General features: G+C 37.4%; 1 protein-coding gene across 1 annotated transcript in view; it reads left to right on the top strand.

Annotated features, from left to right (window-relative positions):
- The window catches only part of ARMC3 (armadillo repeat containing 3), a 62,069-nt gene that overhangs the window by 34,333 nt on the left and 3,598 nt on the right, over nucleotides 1–24,138 (top strand). The window contains exons 12-17 of the mRNA XM_077174012.1: nucleotides 8,852–9,101; nucleotides 10,249–10,385; nucleotides 13,806–13,974; nucleotides 14,857–14,957; nucleotides 17,765–17,827; nucleotides 23,056–23,253. Coding sequence (XP_077030127.1) covers nucleotides 8,852–9,101; nucleotides 10,249–10,385; nucleotides 13,806–13,974; nucleotides 14,857–14,957; nucleotides 17,765–17,827; nucleotides 23,056–23,253 — 918 coding nt within the window. The remainder of the gene's footprint in view (nucleotides 1–8,851; nucleotides 9,102–10,248; nucleotides 10,386–13,805; nucleotides 13,975–14,856; nucleotides 14,958–17,764; nucleotides 17,828–23,055; nucleotides 23,254–24,138) is intronic.

The raw sequence follows: 24,138 nt of genomic DNA, 5'->3' as shown, positions 1-24,138 counted from the left end.
TAGCACATAGAAATAAGCTCTCATGTATACCAGTTAGTCAGACATGAATTTAACCAGCTCTTTCCTTCAGTATTGTCGTAGCACAAATGCCATTTCTAATAGCTGCCTTCATAAATCTGGCAATGTCTGAATTCTGGGCACCTAATGGATTTGCCACTAAAGGAAAACATATGCTCTGAAATTTAGAACTTTATGCTGGACATGAAAACTAATTTTAAGCCTCAATAATATTTGTCCTCAATTGTTTATTTTAACATCAAAATTTATAGCATTCAGTTAGAATTTGGCATGGGGGAAGAAGGAAAAGAATGGTTTTTCTTCATCTGTACCAAGGACTGCAGAAAGTTTTCGTACATGACAGACTTATGGCAGAATATTTCTCCTGGTATTTATAATAAGTGTCAGGTGACAAAATTCTGTTTTGTATCTGGATTCAAGATAGTGAGGTATCATCCCAAAATTTCCAAAGTCAGCAAGCTTGATGTTATTTAATTTTCTAATTCTTAAATTCACAGGAATCAGAGAACCTATTTGAATTCACAAAGGTTATATCCATATAGGCAGTTCCAAGCATTGGTGCAGCATCTGAATGTATGCTTTCTGAAATGTACCAAGATTGTCAAGATTTGAGAACAGTTTGGGATAGGAACAGAGGTTGGGAACTCATTGGTTATGGACAGTGCCCAGTGAAGAGAAAGTGAGTTGTTCCCCTGACTTTAGTGGGTGTTCTATCTATTATTGCAAACTGAAATTCATACACTGATCTAATGACTCAAAATACATCCTCAATCTGTTTCACCTGCATTGAGAGTGTCTCACCTTTTTCAACTGAGATTTTCAGTACACAAAAGATTTTTTTATTGTTTATAAGACGAGTATGGCTGTCAAGGAAAAAAATTGAAGAACATCCGGGTTTTTTTACATTCCAAATATTGTTATTAGTAGGAAGTAGGGATTAATACTATTAGGTAGTAATATCTCTAGGTAGTAATCTTCTCTATTAGAAAATGGGAAACTTACTAATAGCTTTTCTCTTTCAAGACTGTAAATAGAACCTAATTCACATAAATATTAAAGTGTTGATATTATTTAAGATAATACATTTGCATGAATATGTGTTAATTTATGAGAACAGGAACACAAATTTAATAGCATAAAAAGATGATGATCCACTGTAGGTTTTGTCTTTTTTTGTGGTTTTAGTTCTTTATGACATAAGTTCATTTTTCTGAAGGAGGAAATCAACAATAGAATGCTGACTGTATTGTGTAGCAGTAATATGTTTTAATACTGACCCCTAGTGACAGAATTATATTTTTGAGCTAATGTGCTGCAAGGTAAAGGGATGTTTTTGAGTTTTTTGGGTTGTGCTGTTACTTTTTTACGTTAGCATCCATGTCTACACTCTGTGAAATACAGTTATTTCAGGCCACGAACAGGTTCTTTTTCATTTCTCTTACTCTATATACATATTGTGGGAACAACTGTATTTAAAAAAAAAAACCAAAAAAACAAAAGACAACAAAGTCATTTCCCACTACCTCAGAGCTCACAAGCTTTTCCCTTACATCTTGACTTCCATTGAAAACTGCAAAATGTTTTATGATAAATTTCTCCCTTGGCAGAAAAACTGAGTTAAGCCGTGTGCCTGGGATGCCACTCAGAAATGGGCTCCCATTAAGACTTTACCATCACATAGATGACTGATACACAACCCACAGACATGGGGCTGTGCCCTGCTGGCAGTCAAAAACCTTTCATACAGCCAGCTGCTGTGTTTTTCTCTTACATTGGGAAGGTGTGGCTGCATGGGAAAACCCTTCTGTAGGCTCAGACACTGTAACTGTTTTCTTCCCAGTAGACTTTCACAAAAAAAAAAAAGTTATGCATTCTCCTGGATGGTTTTTTTTTTTAGTTGTTTTTTAACTTTGGGGTTATGTTCAAGACAAAGACCAATACAGAACATTTATCTCTATCTAACACAGATCTCATGTCACCACATCCTAAAGTGGATGGAAACCTAAGTAGGTCCAAAATAGTTTCAGGGAGAATGCAGAATACTTCTGATCTGGGATGATGATAACTACATAGAAATTTTACTCCTTGTAGATACTGCAGAATGTTTTGGCCTGTTTGTGCAACCCTACTTTCAAAGCCTTGCAGCATGACCACTGTTTATCTTAGCTGTGGACAGCTGGAATTTCACTTAGACCATGTTTGTTGTCACCTGTAACTTCCCATGATGGATTTCTGTGGGATCAGGTGAAAACTTTTTCTTCCTGGATGGAGATTCCTAAGCGTGAGAGAGAAAATTTTCTTTTGTGTAGTGGGCACAAATACCATGGTTACTCTTGAGGGTGTATCCTTGCAATGTCATTCAGTGATGTGCACTGAGATAAATTATGCTTTTTATGAATTAAAAGTGGCAAGGGTTATTCTACATAAAAGTAAATATTTCAGACAAATGTATTGGTGCTTTTGCATGCACATTTTCTTTATAGTAGATTTCTAAATTAAATTATTTAAGTATATATTTTCACTTACTTAAGTGAAATATACTTCACTTCACTACTTAACTATAGTGTGAAGTTATTTATTTGAAGTAAGGAAATTTTTCTGTAAGGAAATTCCAGGGTTATGACTGACCATGCAAACTAAATTCTGCCCTGCTGTGAATTTAACCTGTGCACTGATTACAGCATGTTGGCCACTTGGACTGTCATCTGGTAAAAATAGGATTTCACAAGTAACTTTAACATTTTGAAATACAACCTTAGGAATTTTATCATAACATATTCATATTATGTGTATTTTCTTAGAGATGTAATTTAAAGAGAGAAAGCTAAAAGCATAAATTTCTGCACCCTAAATCATCGTAAGAGCTTGAGCTTGTAGCAAGGCAAAACATACAGCTGCCATTTGAGATATGTTCACAGTTGTCCAGAAAAGAGTTATCTAGAAGTGAAAGCTGAAGTTCACAATCCAAAGTACTGTGTGTAGAGACTGACTTGGCACAGCTCTTTTATCCTTCCTCAGCTGGTGCTTCCAAAGAAGAACCATGGGATCTTTCAGGAGGAAAAAGGGTTTCTATTGTTGAATTTTAAGCCTTTCACATAATAGTGGAAATATCAGAAATTCTTTACAAAGGTTGCAAATATTATTATAGCTGGAAGTCTCAGGCATCATGAACAGATAGTTCATTACCAATCTCCTGTAATATTTTAAATTAGGTATACTACAGTTTTAGAACTGAGATCTGTGTAACTTTGTCAGATGAGTTCAATGATAGACATTAGAAGATCTCTGTGAATTGTTAAATGAGAGTCAGGTATTACAGACTCTGCTAACCCAGACAGTTTAAGGTTTTATTGCATCCAGACTATGAGGTTTATTGAGTTTTGGTTTTTTTACAGTTTTAACAAGATACTTGTCATTAGAAAATAGGAAAAGAGGCTTCAGTTCCTGACATGAAAAATTAATATAGTTTGTTGATATCATCAATATTTTTATTGGAGCACAAAGGCCCCCAGATTGTAGATCAGAGTCTCTTGTGCTAGATTCCCTTACTCAGAAAAAACATACTGACATTAATCTCCCTTGTCTAGTGAAGAAAACGGAAGTAATATTAGTCTTTAAATAAAATACGAGTGACTATTTACAACAGTCAATTGCTTTTGAAAATAATTAAATCACAAAGTGAAATTTTTGATAAGTGCAGAAGACATTTATTGGATGTGATTATTCTGATGGCATAACAAGGCTAATGAAGAATATGAATACATTTAAGGAATTAAAAAAGGAATCTATTTCTCAATGCTTTTTCAAACTTCTGGTTATGATATTCTTTCTCAGACAGAAATTGCATAAGAGAGCTGGATCAAAAATGTCTTCTGTGAAAAAGAAGTCATACGATTTAACACAGATAGAGTTGATTTTAAAAAATGTGTGTAATTAGATGCATAATTCTTATGCATAATTTACATGCAATTATGTATGAAAATGAGCTATGCACAGGCATAAATGGCTAGCTAAGCACCTCACACACAATCACAGTAATTTTGCACAGAAATTAAACATGCAGTTGCAAACACATTTGAAAAAAATGAAGTCCAGTGAGGAGGAAAAATTTGAATTTTTTCTGAGCAGAAATTATATTAAATCCTCAGTCAGGAGGGGGGGAGTAAACAGCATAGAAGTGAATAAAAATATAATTCATTATAAACCAGTTTATGTTCAGTCATGGTAGAAGAAACAAAACCAAACATACTTTACCATTTTTATGAAGTGTCAGTCTCACTAGTGTAAATTTAGTACAATCCTGAGTAAACAGTGGTGTCAAGCTGTACAGCTCTTCTCCTCTGTGTCCCCTCCCCCAGAGGTTGTTTCACTTCGGGGTTTGAGGGGCAATCTCAGTGTTTTCTGGCAGCTCTTTGAACACTCTTAGTTGCTTTCTCCCTTAGGCTAGACTTTCTCTTCAGGAAGAAAAGCTAGCTGGACCATTCCTGATGCTCTAAGTAAATAATCTGTTATTTTTCTTGCCATGGCTAGAAGGTTTGGTCACAGACCAGAGCTTTTATGGTCCTGTGATACCAACAAAGAGGTGGTTCTTGCTGCAGAGTGCTTATAGTACTAAAAGTAAAATTAAGTATAAAAACCCCACAGGATTTTCATCAAATTTTTAGTGCTGATTGTTTTCACAACACAGTCCCAATATCTGAGCTTTCCTATCACACCCCAGGCAACTAAAGCACCAAAATACTCATTCATACACATCTCCAAAATGTCTGTTAAAAAAAAGTTTGTATTGTGAAGTTTTTGGTAATGATTTTATTGTCAACTTTTAATTTATTTTTTCAGTAAAAGCAGTAAAGAAAATGTTTGTTTTTTCTCAGTCTCTCAGCATTTATTCTTTGAGTCTTGTAAGCTCTTAGAGAAATTTCAAGAAAATGTCTTAACACTACAATGTATATTTAAAATTAATAAATTAAATATTTATTATATAACCTTTTAATATTTCTGTTCTCAACGAAAGCTGAAAAAATATTTTAGCTATTCTTGAATACAGTAATTTGAATCCAGTTGTAATCAGAATTTTACTGTTTCACTAAAGAGCATGCTTAGGCTCCTTAGGGTACCTGAACTGTGTATACTTTGATTAAGGTAAATGCCTAACCCTGTTAGGCTAGGCATTCTAAGCATCATAATATATGCTTATAATTAATAACATTTCATTTATTTTAACTTTAATTAAACTCTGAAATTCCTACACCTGTCTTGTATTTTTTTTCCTGTTTGTAGTTCAGATAGGCAGCTTCCACTTTTGAGGAAAAAAAAGGTGATGTGGCAGATGCACCATCCTTTTTTTGTTGTTGTTGTTTTTTCTTCTCTGGTTATCTTCTTTCCTTTTCTCTAACCACTTTTCTTCTTGTTTAGGAAAGTATGTACTTTGAATATATACAAAACATGGAGGAAAAAACTTGTGAATTTATTTAATTTACTCCTTTTCCACATAAAAAAGTATATACTTCTTTTCAGCTAAACCAAGGCTCACTTCCTCCTTGAAGATATAGTTCTGAAGTGGAAGCACTGATAAATTGCACAGTCTCAGTAGGATGTGTCTGAAGGAGAGTGCTCTGGAGGCAGGGAGAGTCTAGTGCTGATCTGTAGTAACTGAAGACAGAGCTGGTAAAAGCATTCTCTGACTTTTGTTGGCTCATAATAAAAAAATTACACAGTGCATGTCTCTGCCCAAGATAAAAGGGAACAAGGACCTCCATACTTAGTGTTGTGGTATTTTAGCATCTTAAACTTAGCCATGTTCATTCTTTCAGCTCCCTTCTGAGGTCAGATTCTGTGGGCCAGGGTGACAGTGCTATTTCTGTGTTCTCCAGAGGCCGGTGGAGTAGGAATGAGTTGAACTATGGATTCCCCATTCCTTCTTCTTCTGTGTGCGTCTCTGTTAGCAGGACACAGCACTGGCCTCAGATGTTCATGCCCTCTTAAAAAGTTATTCCCAAAGGTATTGGTTACCTTCAACTCTTGCTAGCAGCCATTGTCACTTCAAACAAATTTTTTTTGCCTTGTGCTCAGAAGTGCTACTTGATTAAACTGTGTGTAGGAAACTGGGATTCAAAACGAGTCTGCGCAGAAGTAGAATGCAGGATAGAAATAAATATGTATGATCTTCTAAATCAGTGGTTCTCAACCTTTTTGAAGTTGAGTGGCACTTGAGAAAATTGGCTGTGCTCTGTACCTTGCTGAGGTCAGCTCTGAGCTCATGAGGAGCCGTCACCTTGCTCTTTTGTTAAGTGCCTGTGTACTTGCTGGTTTTATGGAAATTATAGTAAATCTGCTTATGATGTGAGCTATGTCGTTCAGTGCTGTGTATCATTCTGTAGCCAGTCTGTTAGGGACTGTATGTTTACTAGGAGATCCTGTGGGAGAAAATGTGTATTCTTGGGTGTACTATAGGAATAGTAAGTCCTGTACTTATTGCAGAAATATTGGATATACTACACCTGTGAGATGCAGTGCTGCATTTTATGACTAGTGAATCTGTCCCATAAATCCTGGAATTTCTGTGTATCCATTGTAAAGAAGAAACAGCTTGATTTTGGTTTTGTTTTTTTCCTTCATGGGCAAAGTGTGTGTGTATGCACTGCATGATGCAGTAAATCTGATAGCCCATGGACACTCAGCTCACTGTGTGCAGCTGTGTGTGTATGGTGGGTCTCACCCAGGCTGTGCCAGCAGGTACCTCATGCCATTGTTACACGTGCTGTTAATGTGATGTTTTCCAGCCAGCCTGTGATATGTATGGTGTACAGCTCATTCTTACATGTGCAATCATCATGTCCAGAATTTCTTCACATACAGCAGCCTGGATAGAGCTACAACCGTTTTTTTCCTGAAACTGAAAATTTGGATAAAATTTTCATGGGCAAGATAAGACAGTATTAACTAAATAAGTATAGTGGCCTTACCTAAGTAAAAAACCCAAAACAACCACAGGAAAAAAAAGCCACCCAACAAATAAAACATTTTCAGCTCTTCTTGTTGTGGTCAAGTAGGAAAGGGGAAAGAGGACACAAAGGGAAATCCAGCTACTTGAAGGAAGACAGAGGGGTGCAGTGTGGGACATCTGAAAACATGGGATTTACTTCTGAATAGAGACCAAAGTGCTTGCATTAAAGCTACTGGTGCTCCAGGAGGGTTAATTAGGCAACACCAAACTGACCCCGTATCTTAATGCTGCACCTTCAGTCCCTGGATTGCTGCTTTTTCCCTGGTTTTCTGAACATGTAACTGTTGTCTGCCTGCCAGATATTGTAAGATCCATGCTCCAGCACGGCTTGTGAGCTGCCACTGCCTTGCGCCTGAGGCAGAGATGAGAGTAACAGACCCCATTAGGCTCTGCTCATTCATTCCAGGTATGCTCAGGAGCATCTGTATCCTCCCTCTCTGACCATGTGGAGATACTTGCACTAAGATGAGTTCACAGTAAGACCTACATAATCTTGCCCATGTATGGGGATTATTTTAGTAATTATCATTAGTGGCGCAGGTTGGCAAGTATTCTACTGTCCTGTCTGCATAAAAGTGCGACCGTCAGCTTTCCTCATGGGTTTTTTTGTTTGTTATCAATGCCAAGAGTCTTTGGTAGTATAGTGGTTTCTTTTATATGTGATACTTCTAATCTTGGTTTATTTTGTGACTATGAAAGTTATCCAAATATTAATCAAATTTTGGTAAGGTGCTGTTACAGTAAAGGATTTTCACATAGAGATGTCTTTTATGACTGTGTTCACAGAAATTCTGCAGAACTTATAAAAAGTGTAAACTTCTTTTTTGAAGATTTTTTATGGTTTTGATGTAGACAACATGTACTAATAGAGGGTATAAAAAGCAGTTGCAGTGAAAATTCAACTTGCCATCCGTGCATTCCCATTGCTAACAATATTGCCAACTTTTGTTTAAGAAACAGATTAGCCTTAAGTAAAATTATATATCCTCTAATAGTACAGCTCCGTACACCTTCTGCTGTCTCGTGCTCAAAGCTGCTATTTCATTAATAATGCTTCTTCAGCTATTTTTTTCCTTTGACTGTTCTCTAATCTAAATCTATGAAGTTCTCCTTAGAAAAAAATCCCAACCATCTTCCCCAATATTATTTGAAATAACATTAACATATATTGAAATAACAATAAAATAATAGATTATTTTGCACATCTATCTTAGGACTTGTCCACAGGAGCATTTGTTCCAGCACTGCTGAGGGGCACACCCTTCAGCCATGGATGCAATATCATCTGGTAACAGAGGGAATATGTAAACTGGATCTGCTGTTGATAGACTAGATGATCTGGACACTCTGTTCACTATAATCCTCATTAGCAGTGCTAGAATGATTATGAGGAGAGGTGGTAAGAGGCTGTGGTAAGAAGCATTTGTGTGGAACTAAAGATACAGAAATTCTGCACCTTTGAAAAGATGCAGGGTTTAATTGACTTGTTCAATACTTCAGAAAGAATCCATGTCCTTGTAAGTTAAAGAATCCAGAAGTTTGTGACTTGATCTGTCTGTGGTTCTGCCTCTTGAACTTCTCACCGTGAATCATATAGAAATCACGCAAACACACATTTATATGTACACATGCTACATATGTATATATGTATATATATGTATATATATGTATATATATATGTATATGTATATATATGTATACATATGTACATATGTATATATGTAAACCTTGAATTGTAATATTAGTTTAGTTGATAAAAACAGCATACTGACAAGAAAAAATGATCCTAAAATAACAAATATTTTTCCCCCTTTTTCATTTTGCTAGTGTTGTAGCTAAGGCTGAAGGAATTGCACCATTAATTAAAACCTTGAACGCCCAGAGGGATGGAGCCATTTCCAATGCCATTGCAGTGCTCACCAATCTGTCCCTGCAAGAGCCCCTCCGTGCCAGTATCCAGAGCCAGGGCATCATGAGTGCCCTTGTGGGGCCACTGCGCTCAACCAACAGCCAAGTGCAGAGCAAAGCAGCCTTTGCCGTGGCTGCCTTTGCTTGTGATGCTGATGCACGAGCTGAGGTAAAACTGAGGTTGTGTTTATTGATGATGTTTCTAGATCTGAGGTGGGAGTTATATTAACCAAGAATCTGTTGTGTCTGACCTAGAAGGCCTGAGTTTTCTATGTAGTCACTCATTTTTGTGATACTGTTCTGCTAAATATGGCTCAGTTTTTTAGGAGATTTTGGAAAGGGTTTTCTTTAACTTCAATTTTCACGACTTGTTTGCTTGCACCAAATTAATGCTTTGCAGCTTTTCAGTGACTTCAATGAACTGTAACTAGGGCTATATCTTGATCTGTATATTTAGGAGCATTAAACATCAAGGTTTCTTTCAGCTGCAACTGTCGGCTCAACTTTGAAGATGGGAAGTTCAGTCCTCTTTACTCTCCCTCAGTGTTCTGTTGCCCATTTTCAAGGCCTGAACGGCAATGTCTGACCTTGATTAATGAGATACTGGATGTGCATGGAGTCAATGTATTTCAGACAAAACTCAAAATATAATTAATCCTTTGATCAGTGACATCCAGCAAGTTGAACTCTTTTCTGTTTATGAATTGGTCATAGTATTTTCTTCTCATAAATAAGAATGATGCTATGTGCATTCATAAATCATAAGCTAGGGTTTTCTCATGGGTCAAGGCTATTAATTAGGACATGAATAAGGGGCATAGATAATTAATCTACCTCTTTCAGTGTCCTTAAAATGTCTTTCTCTTCGAAAATCCAAATGAGCAATATTTCCTGCAGCATGTATAGGAAAGATACTGTAGCACACAAGAGAATAGGATGTTAATAAGATTGTCATACATACAATACAAATTCAAATGTATTGTGATGGAAATTAGTTGCTAGGAGGCACCAGAGCACAGAAAAAGCTGTGTAAGTCTCTGTGGCAGTCTTGGGTTGCATAGTCTCTTTGGGTTCCACACTGCAGCCTAATAACTGAAAAGCAGGGCAAAGCCAGAAGGGACGACTCACTTGTACCACTTAAAAGCTCCAGCCTATGCAGACTTCACAGAAGCACAGAATCCCCATAAATTACCTTTTTTTTCAGCCCAGTGTAGCTTTTCTACAAAGCTTGAATGTTTTGGGAGGTGAATTTCGCAAGCTGTTCTTGCTGGAATAGATGAAATATGTAAGTGGCAATGTTTTCACCTTTTTAATAGTTAAGAAATGTCGGCGGGCTGGGACCACTCGTTGAATTGCTGCATTCTAGGGATGAAGAAGTCAGAAGAAATGCCTGTTGGGCTGTTATGGTCTGTGGAAGTGATGAAGTAACTGCTTTTGAACTGTGCAGGTTTGGGTGAGTAGAAATAATATCAAAAGTCAAAAGAAAATTTTTGATGAGAGAACTCAATTTAAGTCAATCTTTGCATATTTATAGCTGAATAACAAAGCTTTCTGATAAGCTGAAACTACTTTTGCACCACAGATGTTACAGATGAAATGGTATTGATTTTAAGGAACAGGATCTTCTGACAAAATATAAGCCTGTTGATAGAACTGTCTAGAATTATAAAACATTTATTGTTTCTGTTACTGAAATAGGCTTTATATTGAAGATAACTTATATCAGTCAATATCAGGGACTACAGTGCCCCATACATTTGAAAGTGAAATAAAGGTTTCAGACTAAGTTTAATATACAGTAAATTGTACTTACTACACACAGACTAGATTTGATTTAAAAGCTCTGGTTAACTGCAGGTGTGCTGAAGTGTCATGGAAAAGTGGCTCTGTTTTATTCTTTCTTAGGAATTCCCAGGTCCATATATTAATATCTGAATTAGAAAGGCTGGTTTAGGTTATAAGAATTATGACTCGGGACTCCTCAGACAAGGTGACTCTTTTAGTTACTGTTAAATTAAAATATTTGTAATTGCCCTGCTCCCTCTGCTGGGCACTTCTCTGGTGACTGTGCAGATACTTTAAATCCATCTATGAGGGAATTTCAGAGACTCTCAGAAATTCAGATCAGGAGGGGCCCTCAAAGGTGATATTATCCATCTATCCTAGTGTAAGACTGAATAAGGTACACTGCCATATTTTGGCTTGGGTAAATTTGGGTAAATACTGATCCTGCTGGAGTTTGACAACTTTCTGAGGTAACCTGTTCCAGTGCTGGAATATCCTTACACTTAGAAGGGGTTTCTCAGTTCTAAATATCCCTTTGGTTGTCCTGCTTTCAGTGAGATTGAATAACCACTTTTTATAGCAATTTGAGTTTACCTCACTGAATTTTCTCATTTTTCATGTCCCCCTTGTTTCTTTTTCATGACAAAGTAAAAATGTTAGACAAGTTTTGTTTGTATCATTTCATCACACTTCTCTGAGTTTCTCTAATTTTTTATGCCATTTTGAAGTGCCATCTCCCAGCCTGGATGAGGTACTTCAGGTGAGGTCATACCACCATCAAATAAAACTCAGTAATTATTTTCTCTGTCCTGCATATGGCACTGTTCTTATTTAATCCCTTTTTTTGACATTATCCAAGCAGGACTCCAATTTAAGTGTCCTTCAAGTTTGACAGCATATTATTGATAATAATACATTAAGCATAGTTTTTCAACTAGTCAAGCACTACTTCATGTTATTTTCATGTCGATCATATTTCCCTGACCTGCTCATGAGTGTCCAAGTAGGAATAAGTGAAAATACTTATAAAAGTCAAAATGTATCTCAAATTCAGCTCATATCTCACATCTACTTCTTCTGCCTCTGTGTTGAGTCAATTGCCCTATTGCAGCAAGGATTAGATTGACTTTTCATGGTTGATTCTTGACAAATATGTAATGGCTATTTCTCATCTCTTGTTGCTTGCCTACTGATGGTTTAATAATTTGTTATGGTGTTCTTCAGACACTGAAATTTGGCTGAATGATCTCTATTATAATTTCCATGTTCATAGTTTTTTCAAAACTAGATAGTATCTTTGCCCTTCTCCACTCTCCATCCATCTAGCCTAGAATTTTCCAATACAATTATAAATAGTTCCAATGTTGATTTTGCAAATTAATAAAGTGTATGAGGTAAGTGTCCTCAGGGACTGCTAACTGTGTCTCCTCAAACTTATCCTTGACATTTTAAGACTATTGTTTCTACCTCCTTGTTAATATTACTGCCAGGCATCTGCTTGAAACCTTTCTATGAAAACTGAAGCAAAAAAGATATCAGACTCTTCAGTCTTTCTGTGCCATCTGTTATGAGTTTTCTTCCCACATTGAGTTATAGATGTACATTTTCCTCTCTTACTTGTAGCATGTGAAACAATCATTTTTGCTTCAGTCCCTGAATAGTTGTGTCTCACTTTGCCTGTTCATCTTTCAGGTTCGTCCCTTACTTTTTCTATTTTGTTGAAAGTGTCAATGTTTCCATTTCCTGGCTTTTTTGGCTTTTTTTTTTTTTTTTTTTTTTTTGCTTTTCAACTCTTCATGGAAATTTTGGTGTAGCCGTTTTATTTGTCTTTTGTTTTGGCTTATCTTCGTTCCATATGAGGGTAATTGTGCCTGTAATGTCATTTGATTTAGACCCTGCTGTACACATTTTACCCACCTGCCTTTATTAATTTTCCCCTTTAAAATTGTTCCCTGTGTTACTTGCTGATTATCTACAAGATGTTGTAGATACACAGCTTGAACTGCTCTTCCACTATCTTCTCCCACTTCTCTCTTCTGTAAGAAAAGGATGTCATTTGCCTTGCCTGAAAAACTTGTTCTCTGGAATTCATCTGAATTCATCCCTTCAGAAGTCTACATTGTAGATGTCCACAGCTGAGGACATCTAGTTCACAGAAATATATATATATATAGTGTATATATAAAATTGATTCCTTGGGACATGAAGAATATCTGCACGTGTGCATAGTCACACACAGATATTTGAATATGTACTCTTACACACACATGAGAATATATAATCCTTTTTTCCTGGTGGTTTTTTTTTCATTCCTGAACAGTCTTAGAACTGCAGTATGTAATGTTTTCCTGATTCAGCTTCCTTTATTTTCTTAGTGATGTTTTCCTAAGTTTTTCAGGTCAAAAGTTGTCAGTTTGTGGATCTCAGCACCAGAAAAAGCTCAGGAAATTAATTCCTGTTCTCCCATGTCCCCATGTTACTATTTGTTTCTATGTCTATACTGCAAAAATCCTGCCATTCTGGTGGTGTTGATACAACTCCTTGTGTCTTTGTGTTTCCATGCTTGTTCATGTTTAGCAAATATCTGCCAGCTCTGCTCCCCCAAACACTGTAACAGTGCTAGACCAGAAGGATTCTCACATTGCATAATGCACAACTGAATCTGCAAATTGCCTTGCAGCTGAAAAGAGAGAGAGAGGGAGAGAGGTTTCCTGGACTGTATCATATGGTCAGCTCTGACCATTATTCCTTTTACATGTTTTTTCTCCCAAGTTCTCTGCAGTGCTCTATAACATCCTTCTAGATAAAAGGTTGTGGCATCCTGTCTGCATTTCTTTAGGTTGCATTTAACTACCTAAAGGAATTGTTTTTGCTTTTGAGCACTGCTTTTGCTTTAGACGACTGTTTTCCTTCCCTAGAGAAGAATTCTGTGCAGCACAGCCACTCCTTGCTGGCCCAGAGGGCACAGGACCAGCACTTGGAAGTGAATCTATCTTGGCCTTGGTAATGCTGAAAACTAACTCTGGGCTGTATAATAACATTTAATTAGTATTTAATGATTAATTTGCCTTTGTATTTAATTTATCAGTGCTTTAGACATCCTAGAAGAAATTAATCTGTCAACAAAGCGTAAAAATAAGTTTAGTGAAGCTGCTCTGGAAAAGCTACTTGATAATAATCTTTCCCAAAAGTACAGCCGGATGGGATATTTATCACCAAGTAATATCATTACTAATGGATTCTATGATTGTGGTCAGGTAAGCTATTCTAAACAAATTACTCTATTTAGAAAGAGTAACATTTTCCTCTTAATTTAGAAAGAGTACTGTAGCAACAACCAAATTCTGGCTACAGAAAATACTTTGTTTTCTTGTCCTGAAATTTCACAGCTGTTATACAGATCTCTTTTGAATATCTTTCTTAATGGATGAAATCATCTTCATGGTATTCCCTAGCTGTGATCTTCCCAATCCTATCTGAGCTGTTTAGACCCTTCTAGATCCTTTCTCAAACTTCAGTTCTTCTGGTCTCTTTCCCTGCATTATACTTAATGCTAACTTGACATTGTATGACATGTGGATGTTTTGTTTGTTAATTTTTACATAAGGAAGCAAAGAGTTCATATTTTCACCTCGGTCATGACCCTTTCTCTCACAAAAGAAGTGTTTGTGTATAAAGTCTGACTCCAGTATCACTTATTAGTGCTGTGCTCAATTTAAATCTGAGAAGGACTTTTCAAAATACCCAGATAAATTAGAAATACCAGTGTTACTGACAATCAGTGAAATACCTGCTCCTAAGCCACTCGGTTGCTTTTGAAAATTCTGTCCTATGTTGTAAAGCCTTCAGAGGCAGGAACATCTCCTTATTCTGGAGCAGTTTGGAATGCTTCAAACCAATAACTACAAGCTAAAATATTTATAAACAATCTTTTCTAAGAAAAAATTATTAAGAAAATGCAAATTGAGAGGAAAATATTTTCAGATCTTTTGAATAGCTTTATAAGTTCTAACACAGTATTTGGTTTAGGATTAGGAATTTTAAATTACTGTTTAGGTAAAAACATCTTTTAAATAGATTTTTTCTCTGCATCTTTAACTTAGCAGAAAACCTTGTATTTTATGCTAATTTTCTTGTAGGTAAAACATGGAGGGAAATTTTTGTCTTTGGAAGAACTAAGCAAGCAAGAGCTTACTGACCGTCGGGCAATAATCTTCATTAATGCTAAACCCCAAGAAAAGTGAGTCATGTTAGATCTATTAGTATTTGTTGTAATAGCTCATCTTTTTAATGGTTTTCACTGTTTCCAGTACAAACTTCATTCTATCTATCTATCTATCATCTATCTATCTATCTATCTATCTATCTATCTATCTATCTATCTATCTATCCATCTATCTATCCACACACACACATATATAAATAGCAACATCTATTTTATTCCCAGCACAGTGCTTTTAAGTCCTAGGAGGCAAAACATTCATATTTTTTAGAATAAGAATTCAGAAAATACCTCATTCAGTTGAGTTGCTTTGTTTATCCTAGCCTTGAAGACTCATTCATTTAACTCTCTTTGATTCCTGATGATGGGACACCCAGTGTTTTATTAGTTATAACAAAGCTGGTCATCTGCTGTAATAATTATGTCATCTGAGCTGAATGTCAACATTCGACAGTGAAAGCTATGATTTGATGGTCCTCTTGTACAGACAAATGCATGGAATTTTAAGCACATCATTCCAAGGGGTGGGACAAAGACAAGCATTAAGCTTTCAGGCTTGATAAAGAACCTGTGTCCATTTCTTTTCTGTTTAAGTTGAAGCCAGCCTAACAAATCTTTTTAGATTTGAATGCAGGAAATTGGTATTGGGCTTGTTTAACTGGGAGCCATTTCCTGTAAACAGTCTCACAGATCAAAGATCACTCTACCAACATTTTGCAAGTCCAAAAACTTCTTCTCTGTCAACACATCACATATTTGGGTTACAGTATCATTAGCTTCCCTTTTAAGCTTGTATATGACACCATAAAGATGTCTGGGAATATCTGTGACAAATTAGACTTCCATGCTCTTTGTTGATCCCTCGAGCTGTCTCTAACTATCAGGTCTTCATTCTTTGACTTTGATATAGCTTCTTGCTTTTGCACATTGGCAGCAGCCTTACTCCCCAGTTACTTTTGTGTTCATCATTGGGCATTCTCAGAAGAAAAGAGTTCTAGCACAGGAACTGGCAGTTCTCATTGGCAGAGCTTTAAACCAGCCTGGAAGGGGGAAAGGGACAAAGCCAGGCTGGCCAGTGATGAGTGATGGGAGGGGGTGTCAGTACTTGAGGAAAGGAGCACCAACAGGATCCCTCAATCTGCCTCAGGAGGTGTTGGCTACAATGCACCACCCCTGAAATGTGTCCCCACTAAAGCACCCAGCAAGAGGGACAAACAAGGGAATCCAGGCTTTGGCCCAGTCCTGGAGATTCAACATCTCTGGCAGAAGTGAAACCTGGTGGGATGGATCCTGTGCCTGGAGTGCCCTCTTGGATGGTTCCAGGCTCTTCAGGAGGGACAGGCAGGGCAGGAGAGGTGCAGGGATGGCTCTCTATGGAATTGAAGGGGCAGAATGTATGGAGCTCACAGCTGCCAATGGCACAGCTGAGAGCCTCTGGGTAAGAATCCAGGGACAAACAAATAATGCAGATGCCATCGTGGGAGTCCACTACAGACCTTCTGGAGAGGACAAGGATGAATTATTCTTTGAGGAACTAAGGGACTCTTCCAAGTCAACTGCTCTTGTCTCTATGGGAGACTTCAAGTTGCCAGAAATTAACTGGGAACATCACACAGCTGGTACAACCCAGGCCAGAAGATTCCTAAAAACCTGAATGAAAACTTTATGGAACAGGCTTGGAAAGATGCCCTCCTTGGTCTATTCCTTGTCAACAGGGTGGATCTTGTGAGCAAGTGGAGATTGGAAGCCATTTTGGCCACAATGACCATGAAGAGATCAAGTATAAAATCTCTGTTAACAGAGGGAAAAGTGCAAAAACCTCGACTCTGGACCTGAGGAGAGCAGACCTCAGGGAATTAGTGAGTAAGATCCCTTGGAAAAAAGCTTTTGCAGGTGCTGCAGTCCATCAGTGCTGGTCACTTTTTAAACATCACCTACTAAGGGCACAGGAGCAGGCAATTCCCAAATGTTAGAAATCAAGAATACAAGGCAGATGGCCATCTTGGTTGAACAAGAATCTTCTCTTGAAAATTAGGCAAAAAAAAAGGTGTATGCCCAGTGGAAGCAAGGTCAGGTGACATGGGAAAAACACAGAGCCACTGCTGGCCACTCTTGGGAGAAAATTCATGTGGCCAAAGTTTGTCTGGAGTTGAAGCCAGCCAGAACTTCGGGGGACAAGAAAAAGAGTTTTTTCAAACATATTAAATGGCAACAGGCAGTGCCTTGAGGGGAAGCCATGTAAGAAGTGGCTGAGGTCACTTGGTCTGCTCAGCCTGGAGGAGACTGAGGGGAGACCTCATGGCAATCTACAACTTCCTCACGAGGGGAAGAGGAGGGTCAGGCACTGATCTCTTCTCTGTGGTGACCAGTGACAGAACCCAAGGGAATGGCCTGAGTTTGTGTCAGGGGAGGTTTAGGTTGGATATTAGGAAAAGGTTCTTCCCCCAGAGGGTGGCTGAGCACTGGAACAGCTCCCCAGGGAAGTGGTCACAGCACCAAGCCTTACAGATTTCAAGAAGGATTTGGACAATGCTCTCAGGCACATGGCATGACTCCTGGGGATGGTTCTGTGCAGAGCCAGGAGTTGGATATGATGATCTCTATGGGTCCCTTCCAACTCAGCATATTCTGTCATTCTGTGATTCCATACTTCATTTTTGATCCCTGAATTAAGGTCTGGTTTATTAGTAGTTTGTTATTTCTTTCACTTATATACCACCTATGAATATATTTATTGTCCTTTAAAATCCAAACTCCATTTTCATAGCTTCACATGCAAATATTAACTTGGCAAACAAATGCAAAAATATCTTCTTCTATTTCAGTGTTGTAGAAGTACAAGAAGTATCACCGTCTGTTTCGGGAAGAAGCAGCAAAGAAAAATCAAGGTATGGTTCTCAGATTTACTAGTTGTCAATGTTGTGTTATTGCTGTAACACTAGAAATAGAAGTCTGAGAAAATAGTGACAGATAGTTTCTGAATGGAGTACAAATACCTAAACACAATGTTAAATATATTTTTGGAGTCTTTCTTTCATCTCCTATTTGCAGTAATATTCCTTTGTCTATCTTAGTGATTATTCTTCCTCTCTTCCCCTGCTGTACTTGAAGAGCTCACACTTATTTGCTCTTTTTTTTTTCTTCATTATCCCTTGGATGCAGTGAAATACTGTTATTTTACAACTTAACAACCAAGACATGGGGAAATTACAGTAGAAGTTCCTTCTCAGTTTAGAACCGAAACCCATAAAATGTTCCTACACTGCCTACATGCCTCCTTATTTCTAGGTTAAACCTCTTCCAGTGGTCTTCCAGACTAAAAGCTGAGAAGGGTGTGCTCAGAGCTGTCCTGATTTTTAGGCAACTAGCCTAAAAATGCTTCACTCTTGCAGCACTTGTCCTGATCCATACAATACACCAGGTACAGTGCTGCAGTCTGTCTCTTCATACCAAGTAGATCAGAACCACTACTCTTGTAGTGGAAAATTAATTTCCTTCTTTTACAGAAAGAGGATTTGAGTCTGTCCCTCACACCTGCAGAGAGCCGACCACAAGATATTTGGGGTTTGGCAGTCTTTGTGGTTTGATGTAGCTGATCACTAATGATGAGGTGCAATGAACAGGGTGTTTTACTTGAGCTGTTCAGGTACTTAACTCTCCTCACTCTCACCAAGACCAGGCTTTTAGTCCTTGTCTAATATAAAATACTTGACCTGTAGTTTGTTTCTGTGGAAGGAAATGGAGCCATGGTCTCCCAGCTGTCCTTCCTGTAAAACAGCAGCACAATCATGACCACAACAGAGCCTTCTGCAGAAGGCAGGTGTGCATGCCTGATTCCAGGGGAATCCAAAAGCAGTCCAAATGGAGCCTCCTTGCCATCAGTGGAATGGTCTCTAGTCCTTGATAGGAATGTGATACAACCTACAACTGTCCTTGGCTTTTCTGTTAGCTAACTTAGTGACAATTTAGCATGCTGGTTTCTGTGGGTCCCAGTCCTGACTTCCTAATTTTCCTTTCTTTATGGTAAAGGGAGCCTTGGCAATGGCTAAGGGCTGTGAGTTGTAGTCAGTGATGGAAATGCTGAGTGCTGCAGGGTTGGAGAAAAAGGAGAAATGGTGTGTCTGATGTAGGAGCTGATGTACTGTGTTTCCAATTTTTATTGTGGAGCTCATTCATGAACTGACACCCTACTGTCTGTACAGGTGTTTTATTGACAGAGATAATGGCTGATTTCTGACGCTGCTTGTTTATTTCTGTGTATGATTGCATCTGCACTTGAGAAATGAAATGTGCAGTAAGAAAATCAAGACAAAACTGAAACCTGCTTTTGATGTCAATAATTCAGTGGTATCTCCAATAGAGGAAAATCAGAAGTTACTTGGACAATGGTGTTCACTCAGCAAAAGCAGCACTAGAGAAAAAGGCTAAAAGTATTGTACTTTGAGTTATATTTGAATGTGTTTGAATTATATCAATTTGTTTGGAACAGGCATGCAAATTACTGACAGATTATAGCTACTGACGGTGAATGTTTGAGGCTTGGGTTGAATGTTTGAATGTTTTTTGACTTAAATCAGGACCCAAATTGTCAGACTAGTCTATTCAAAAGTTATTGACTTACAAGGCAGACATTCCCAAATAACTGCTTGCAGTTATTTGGACTGCAAGCACTTCTGAAATTCAGTTTAAATAATTTCATAGCAGATACCTGAAATGAATTGCATTGTGGAAAGTTCCTGTTTCAGGATGCACCAGAGTAGATACAGCAGCTTGAGTGCCTTAGGAGGCCTGTCCCAGCTTCTGCCCCCTCCCAGGTCCTCCTGCTGCCCCATGTGCCCTGCTCATGACCCACTGTGCCTCTGACAGTTTAGTCAAAGGGAGCAGAGGTAAGGGGAGATGCTGAGCCCCATTTATTTTTTCTCTGCTCCATTGGGGTGTTCCTTCACCTTGGAAGATGCCCTAGAGTTGTAGGCCATTTTATACAGTCTCAGGAGCTGGGAGACCTGTTCTGACAAGATAATATATTTGTTTATTACAGTGTGTGATGAGGATACACTTGGATAGTTGCTTTCTAATGTAATTTATATCACTTACAGTGTAAATGACTGCTCTGTTTGCAACCACAACTCCTTTGAAAAACAAAAAATTTTCTTTAGGAAAAAATAAATACCTGACTCAATTTCCCATAGTAAACCTTGCAGGGGTGCAAGGACTCCTTTCTTCAAGTATGAAATAATTGCTTTTGAATGTCATGATCAAGTTCTATGATTTATAACCCCATTGTCATTCATTTTGAATCCATAATTCATACATCATTATTATTATTAATTTCTGAGATATATGGGAGTACTTGAAGGTCAGTAGCTGACTCCAAGTCTCAAACATGCTTAGACTTTTTCCTATGTATTTTTTCCTTTGATCATATGTTTCTGTTCATCATTATTTTGCAAAGTACTACTGAACACTGTTTAAAACCATTGTTTTGAAAAAGTGATACTACTTTATATAAACCATAGTTGAAAGCCAAGAGAAAGGGCAGTTGTAATTGTCTGCTGGAAATGTTTGAATTAGATGTGAGGAAGTGCCTAGTTGATAGTTTGACATATATTTTCATTGGCAGCAACATTTTTAATCAGGCAGTTTCATATCTGATATACACATTGACTGGGCTAAAAGATTGTATTTAATGTAGACTAATAAATGTGTATTTATTCCCTCCTATGTTTCAGTACTGCATTCAAGGAAACACTCCCCAATGCTAAGTTGTTCCTTTTTAGAAGAGAACCAGGGCATTTAAGCTACACAAAATGGGAAAGAACATAGGTGTCATGGCTGCTTTTGATGGTAGAATATTGTATTGGCTGCCTTTTTCCTCCAGCTGATGCTCTGGTGACCTGTTGGACTCTTGTACAAAGTTGCAAAGAATCAGAAACAGCTTGGAGACTATTAAGTGCCATGAGCTCTCCTTTGCAATATTCCTCTGCTTTCACAGCAAGCAGTCTCATGACTAAGAAGACAGCTCTGAGAAATGAGAGTGATTTTTTTTCTGATGTCACAATTCCCACTGGCAAGAGAATGGGAATTAAAAAAGAGGGCAAGAAAAAAGGGCAGTAGAAGTCTCTTGTAGAGGTTACTGGTTATTTTATAACAGTGAGCTGTAAGACAGCAGCTCCACAGTTCCTTATGAGATAAGGATTAGACAGATATGATGAACTGAAGAGTTGAGGAGTAAGACAGAGACAAGTGTGGACGACAACCTTAAATCAGCTGTTCCACCAAGGAGCACAATATAGTCATACCTGAGAGAAATAAGCAGCAGCAAAAAAACCCAAACAAATCACTGTTCAAACCCATCTCTCTCAGGTGTTTTTTTCCTGAAAATTGGAAAGGAGGAGAATAAGTGTGATTCTAGAGTCATTTGAATAGGTAGGAATAGGAAACAAATTCTCCTCTAGCACTGTAATTTAATGGTGCACTTCTTATAGAGAAAAGAAAGTACTGGAAGGTTAGAAGGGAAGAAGGCGGGGGGAGAAAGGGAAAATGACAGAGAAACAAGAATTGTAGCATTTGTAAATGTTGCTCTCTTGAAAACCTCCTAAACTGGACACCAGAGAGTTGGGAGTAATTCAAGATTTTTTAAACACAGTATTTTTAACCATAATGTATAAATGGATAAATTGATAAGTAGATAGCTATTTAATCTAGCATTATAAGGTTCTCTGGCTATAGTTAGATAGAGTCAAATTAGATAAAGAAAACTGTTTTTCTGCTTTATTCCAAGTGTAAGGGTAATTAATAACCAGAACAGTTTATTTAAGAGGGTGGTGAATTTTCTATAATTTTAAGATTAGATCTTAATTGGTTACCCTTCTAAAATAATGTGCTTTTTGACACCTATTTAAAGGGCTCTTTGTGAATATGGTAGATCTCCATAGGTTAAAGAAAAGTTTGCAAAGTATTCTGAAGACAAATTGCTTGAATTCAACTACTGATAATGATGTATGCCCTTTTGCTTTGTTCAATGCCTTCCATCTTAAGAGTGCTATTCATAGTATAAATTTTAAGAATAATTTGAAGAGCATGCAATAATGATAGTGTGTCTTGGAGCCATGTACTCTAGTGGTCCTTTATTTCTTTTTTTTTCCTTTTCCTTTCAAGATCACCAGAAGTATTACAGATTTTAAAAAATGAGCCAGAACTGTAAAATGAAATAAAGAATTTTTGTTGTATTTCACAGTAAAAATTTTCAGGATCTGCACTGAAAAAAGACACAATGCTTACAAAACACTAGTTTCATGTGTTCCCACAAATGAAAGATCCTAAACTGTCTGATTGTATAGACCTTAATAATACTTCTGGTAAGATAATGGTTTTATAGTTGCTGCATAACTTGTGAAATGCACAATATTTAATTTAAGCAGAACAGTAATTTCATTTATACTTCTGCTGGGTGCTTAAGATACCTGTTTAGGATCATAGTCATTTTTCAGATCCCGAGCATTAGGAAAATATGAAGCACGTGCCTTGAAAAAGAGTCAACAAAACCACAGAATCATTGTAAAATCTTTCTCTGACAAGCCATGCTGTAGTTTGCATAATGCTTGAAGTACAGAGGCTGTCTTTTGGAAAGTCCTGTCAAGATTTCAGCAGTACTTTTGATACCATTTTTTCCTTTATTTGAAGACCAGATTTTTATCAAGTAAAAAATCATTGGAGTTTGTGGTTTTTAGTTCATATCCATACAAAACTAAACCATAACTAAAAATATGCCCTATATCTATATAGTAGGTAAGTAAGTGCCTCCTCCTCTATATAATCCATACATGGGAAAGGCATATCAGAGCCATTAATTAAAAATAAAATGAGAATTGACAACAATGTCAATATGGAGCTAGTGGCATTTGTTCCTAACCACCTCCTGTGGTCATGTTCCACAAGTGTTCTCTACAGCTTGGTAGATTTTAGATATTTGTTATCAAAATAAAAGATGCCTCCTACCTTCCACCTCTCCCTAGTCAAATTGTCTAAATGTCCTGTTGGCGAACTAATGTGTTTGAATTTGAACTTTAGAGAGTACAGTATTCTAGATAAGTGTATCATTTTTTTTCTCTGTAAGAAAAGGGAAAGGGAAAAAAGAGGAGGAAAAACCAAAAGAAGTTGTTCGAGTTGCACCTACAATCCTGGAGGAAATAAAGCTAGAAAATTCCCATTGGGTACCACCACCTGACTTCGTTTTAATGGATTACATTAATGATGCTTCCAAAACAATTCTACCAATAACTTCTACCCGGGAACAGGTTGTGGCTCTTGCACAGTGAGTACCAAATCATATTTCCATAAGCTGAATTGGTAAAATAACTGTTTTCTTATCCAAAGTCAACTTTTTCAAAATAATTATTTTCCCATGCTTAAGTGGAATCAAAATCAGCTTTGGCCCAGAATGCTGACATATTTAGATTTTAAGCTTCTTGTTTCTAATTTTGTTGCAATTAATTTAATATATTTTAAAATAAAGTATTACTTGCAACAAAAGACTATCAATTTCTCATTAAAAAAATATTCTCATAGACAATTTCAGGGTATTTTTCGCATTTATACATCTGTACTGATTCTTTCCAGTGAACACATGAGCTGCATATAGCATCTACATAATCAAGGAGCCCCAGAGCTCCAGGTTTTGCAAAGCCTAAAAACATGGTTAGAACCCGAACCCAATAGTCAAGATGGTTGCAAGTGACATGTATCATGTTTGCTCTCCTGCCATCTTTCCTGCCTGCTTGGTTTTGGAACCCCTTGGGACTGCAACTCTGTGGTATTTTGTTTTCTATTGAGCCAAAAGCATAATGCAAGTTTTCTAACATAGCTTTTAAGTGCTCTTGTAATTAACATCCTGACGATTTAATAGTGCCAGAATATTGCAATAGTGCATGTACAGACTGTTGGTATCAATGTGTGATTCATTGGTTACGCTGACTGCTCAGCCTGGGCACCAATCACTGTCACCTCCAAGCAGTGCATCTGTTTTCATCTTCTCCATAGTTTAACCTTTATATCTCAGCAGTTTCCAGGCTGCCTCCTGAATCTGGAGAGTTTGGCATCAGATCTCACTTACTTTCACAAAATTTGTTACTTTTACTAACTCTCGTTTTTAATGAAGTCGTCTAATGTGATATGAGGAATGAATTTTCCATTGATTGCA

This window comes from Agelaius phoeniceus, chromosome 1 (genome assembly GCF_051311805.1).
Source record: "Agelaius phoeniceus isolate bAgePho1 chromosome 1, bAgePho1.hap1, whole genome shotgun sequence".
Lineage (NCBI taxonomy): Eukaryota > Metazoa > Chordata > Aves > Passeriformes > Icteridae > Agelaius > Agelaius phoeniceus.
Note: the sequence above shows the minus strand (reverse complement) of the source record. Positions and strands in the feature narration are given on the sequence as shown.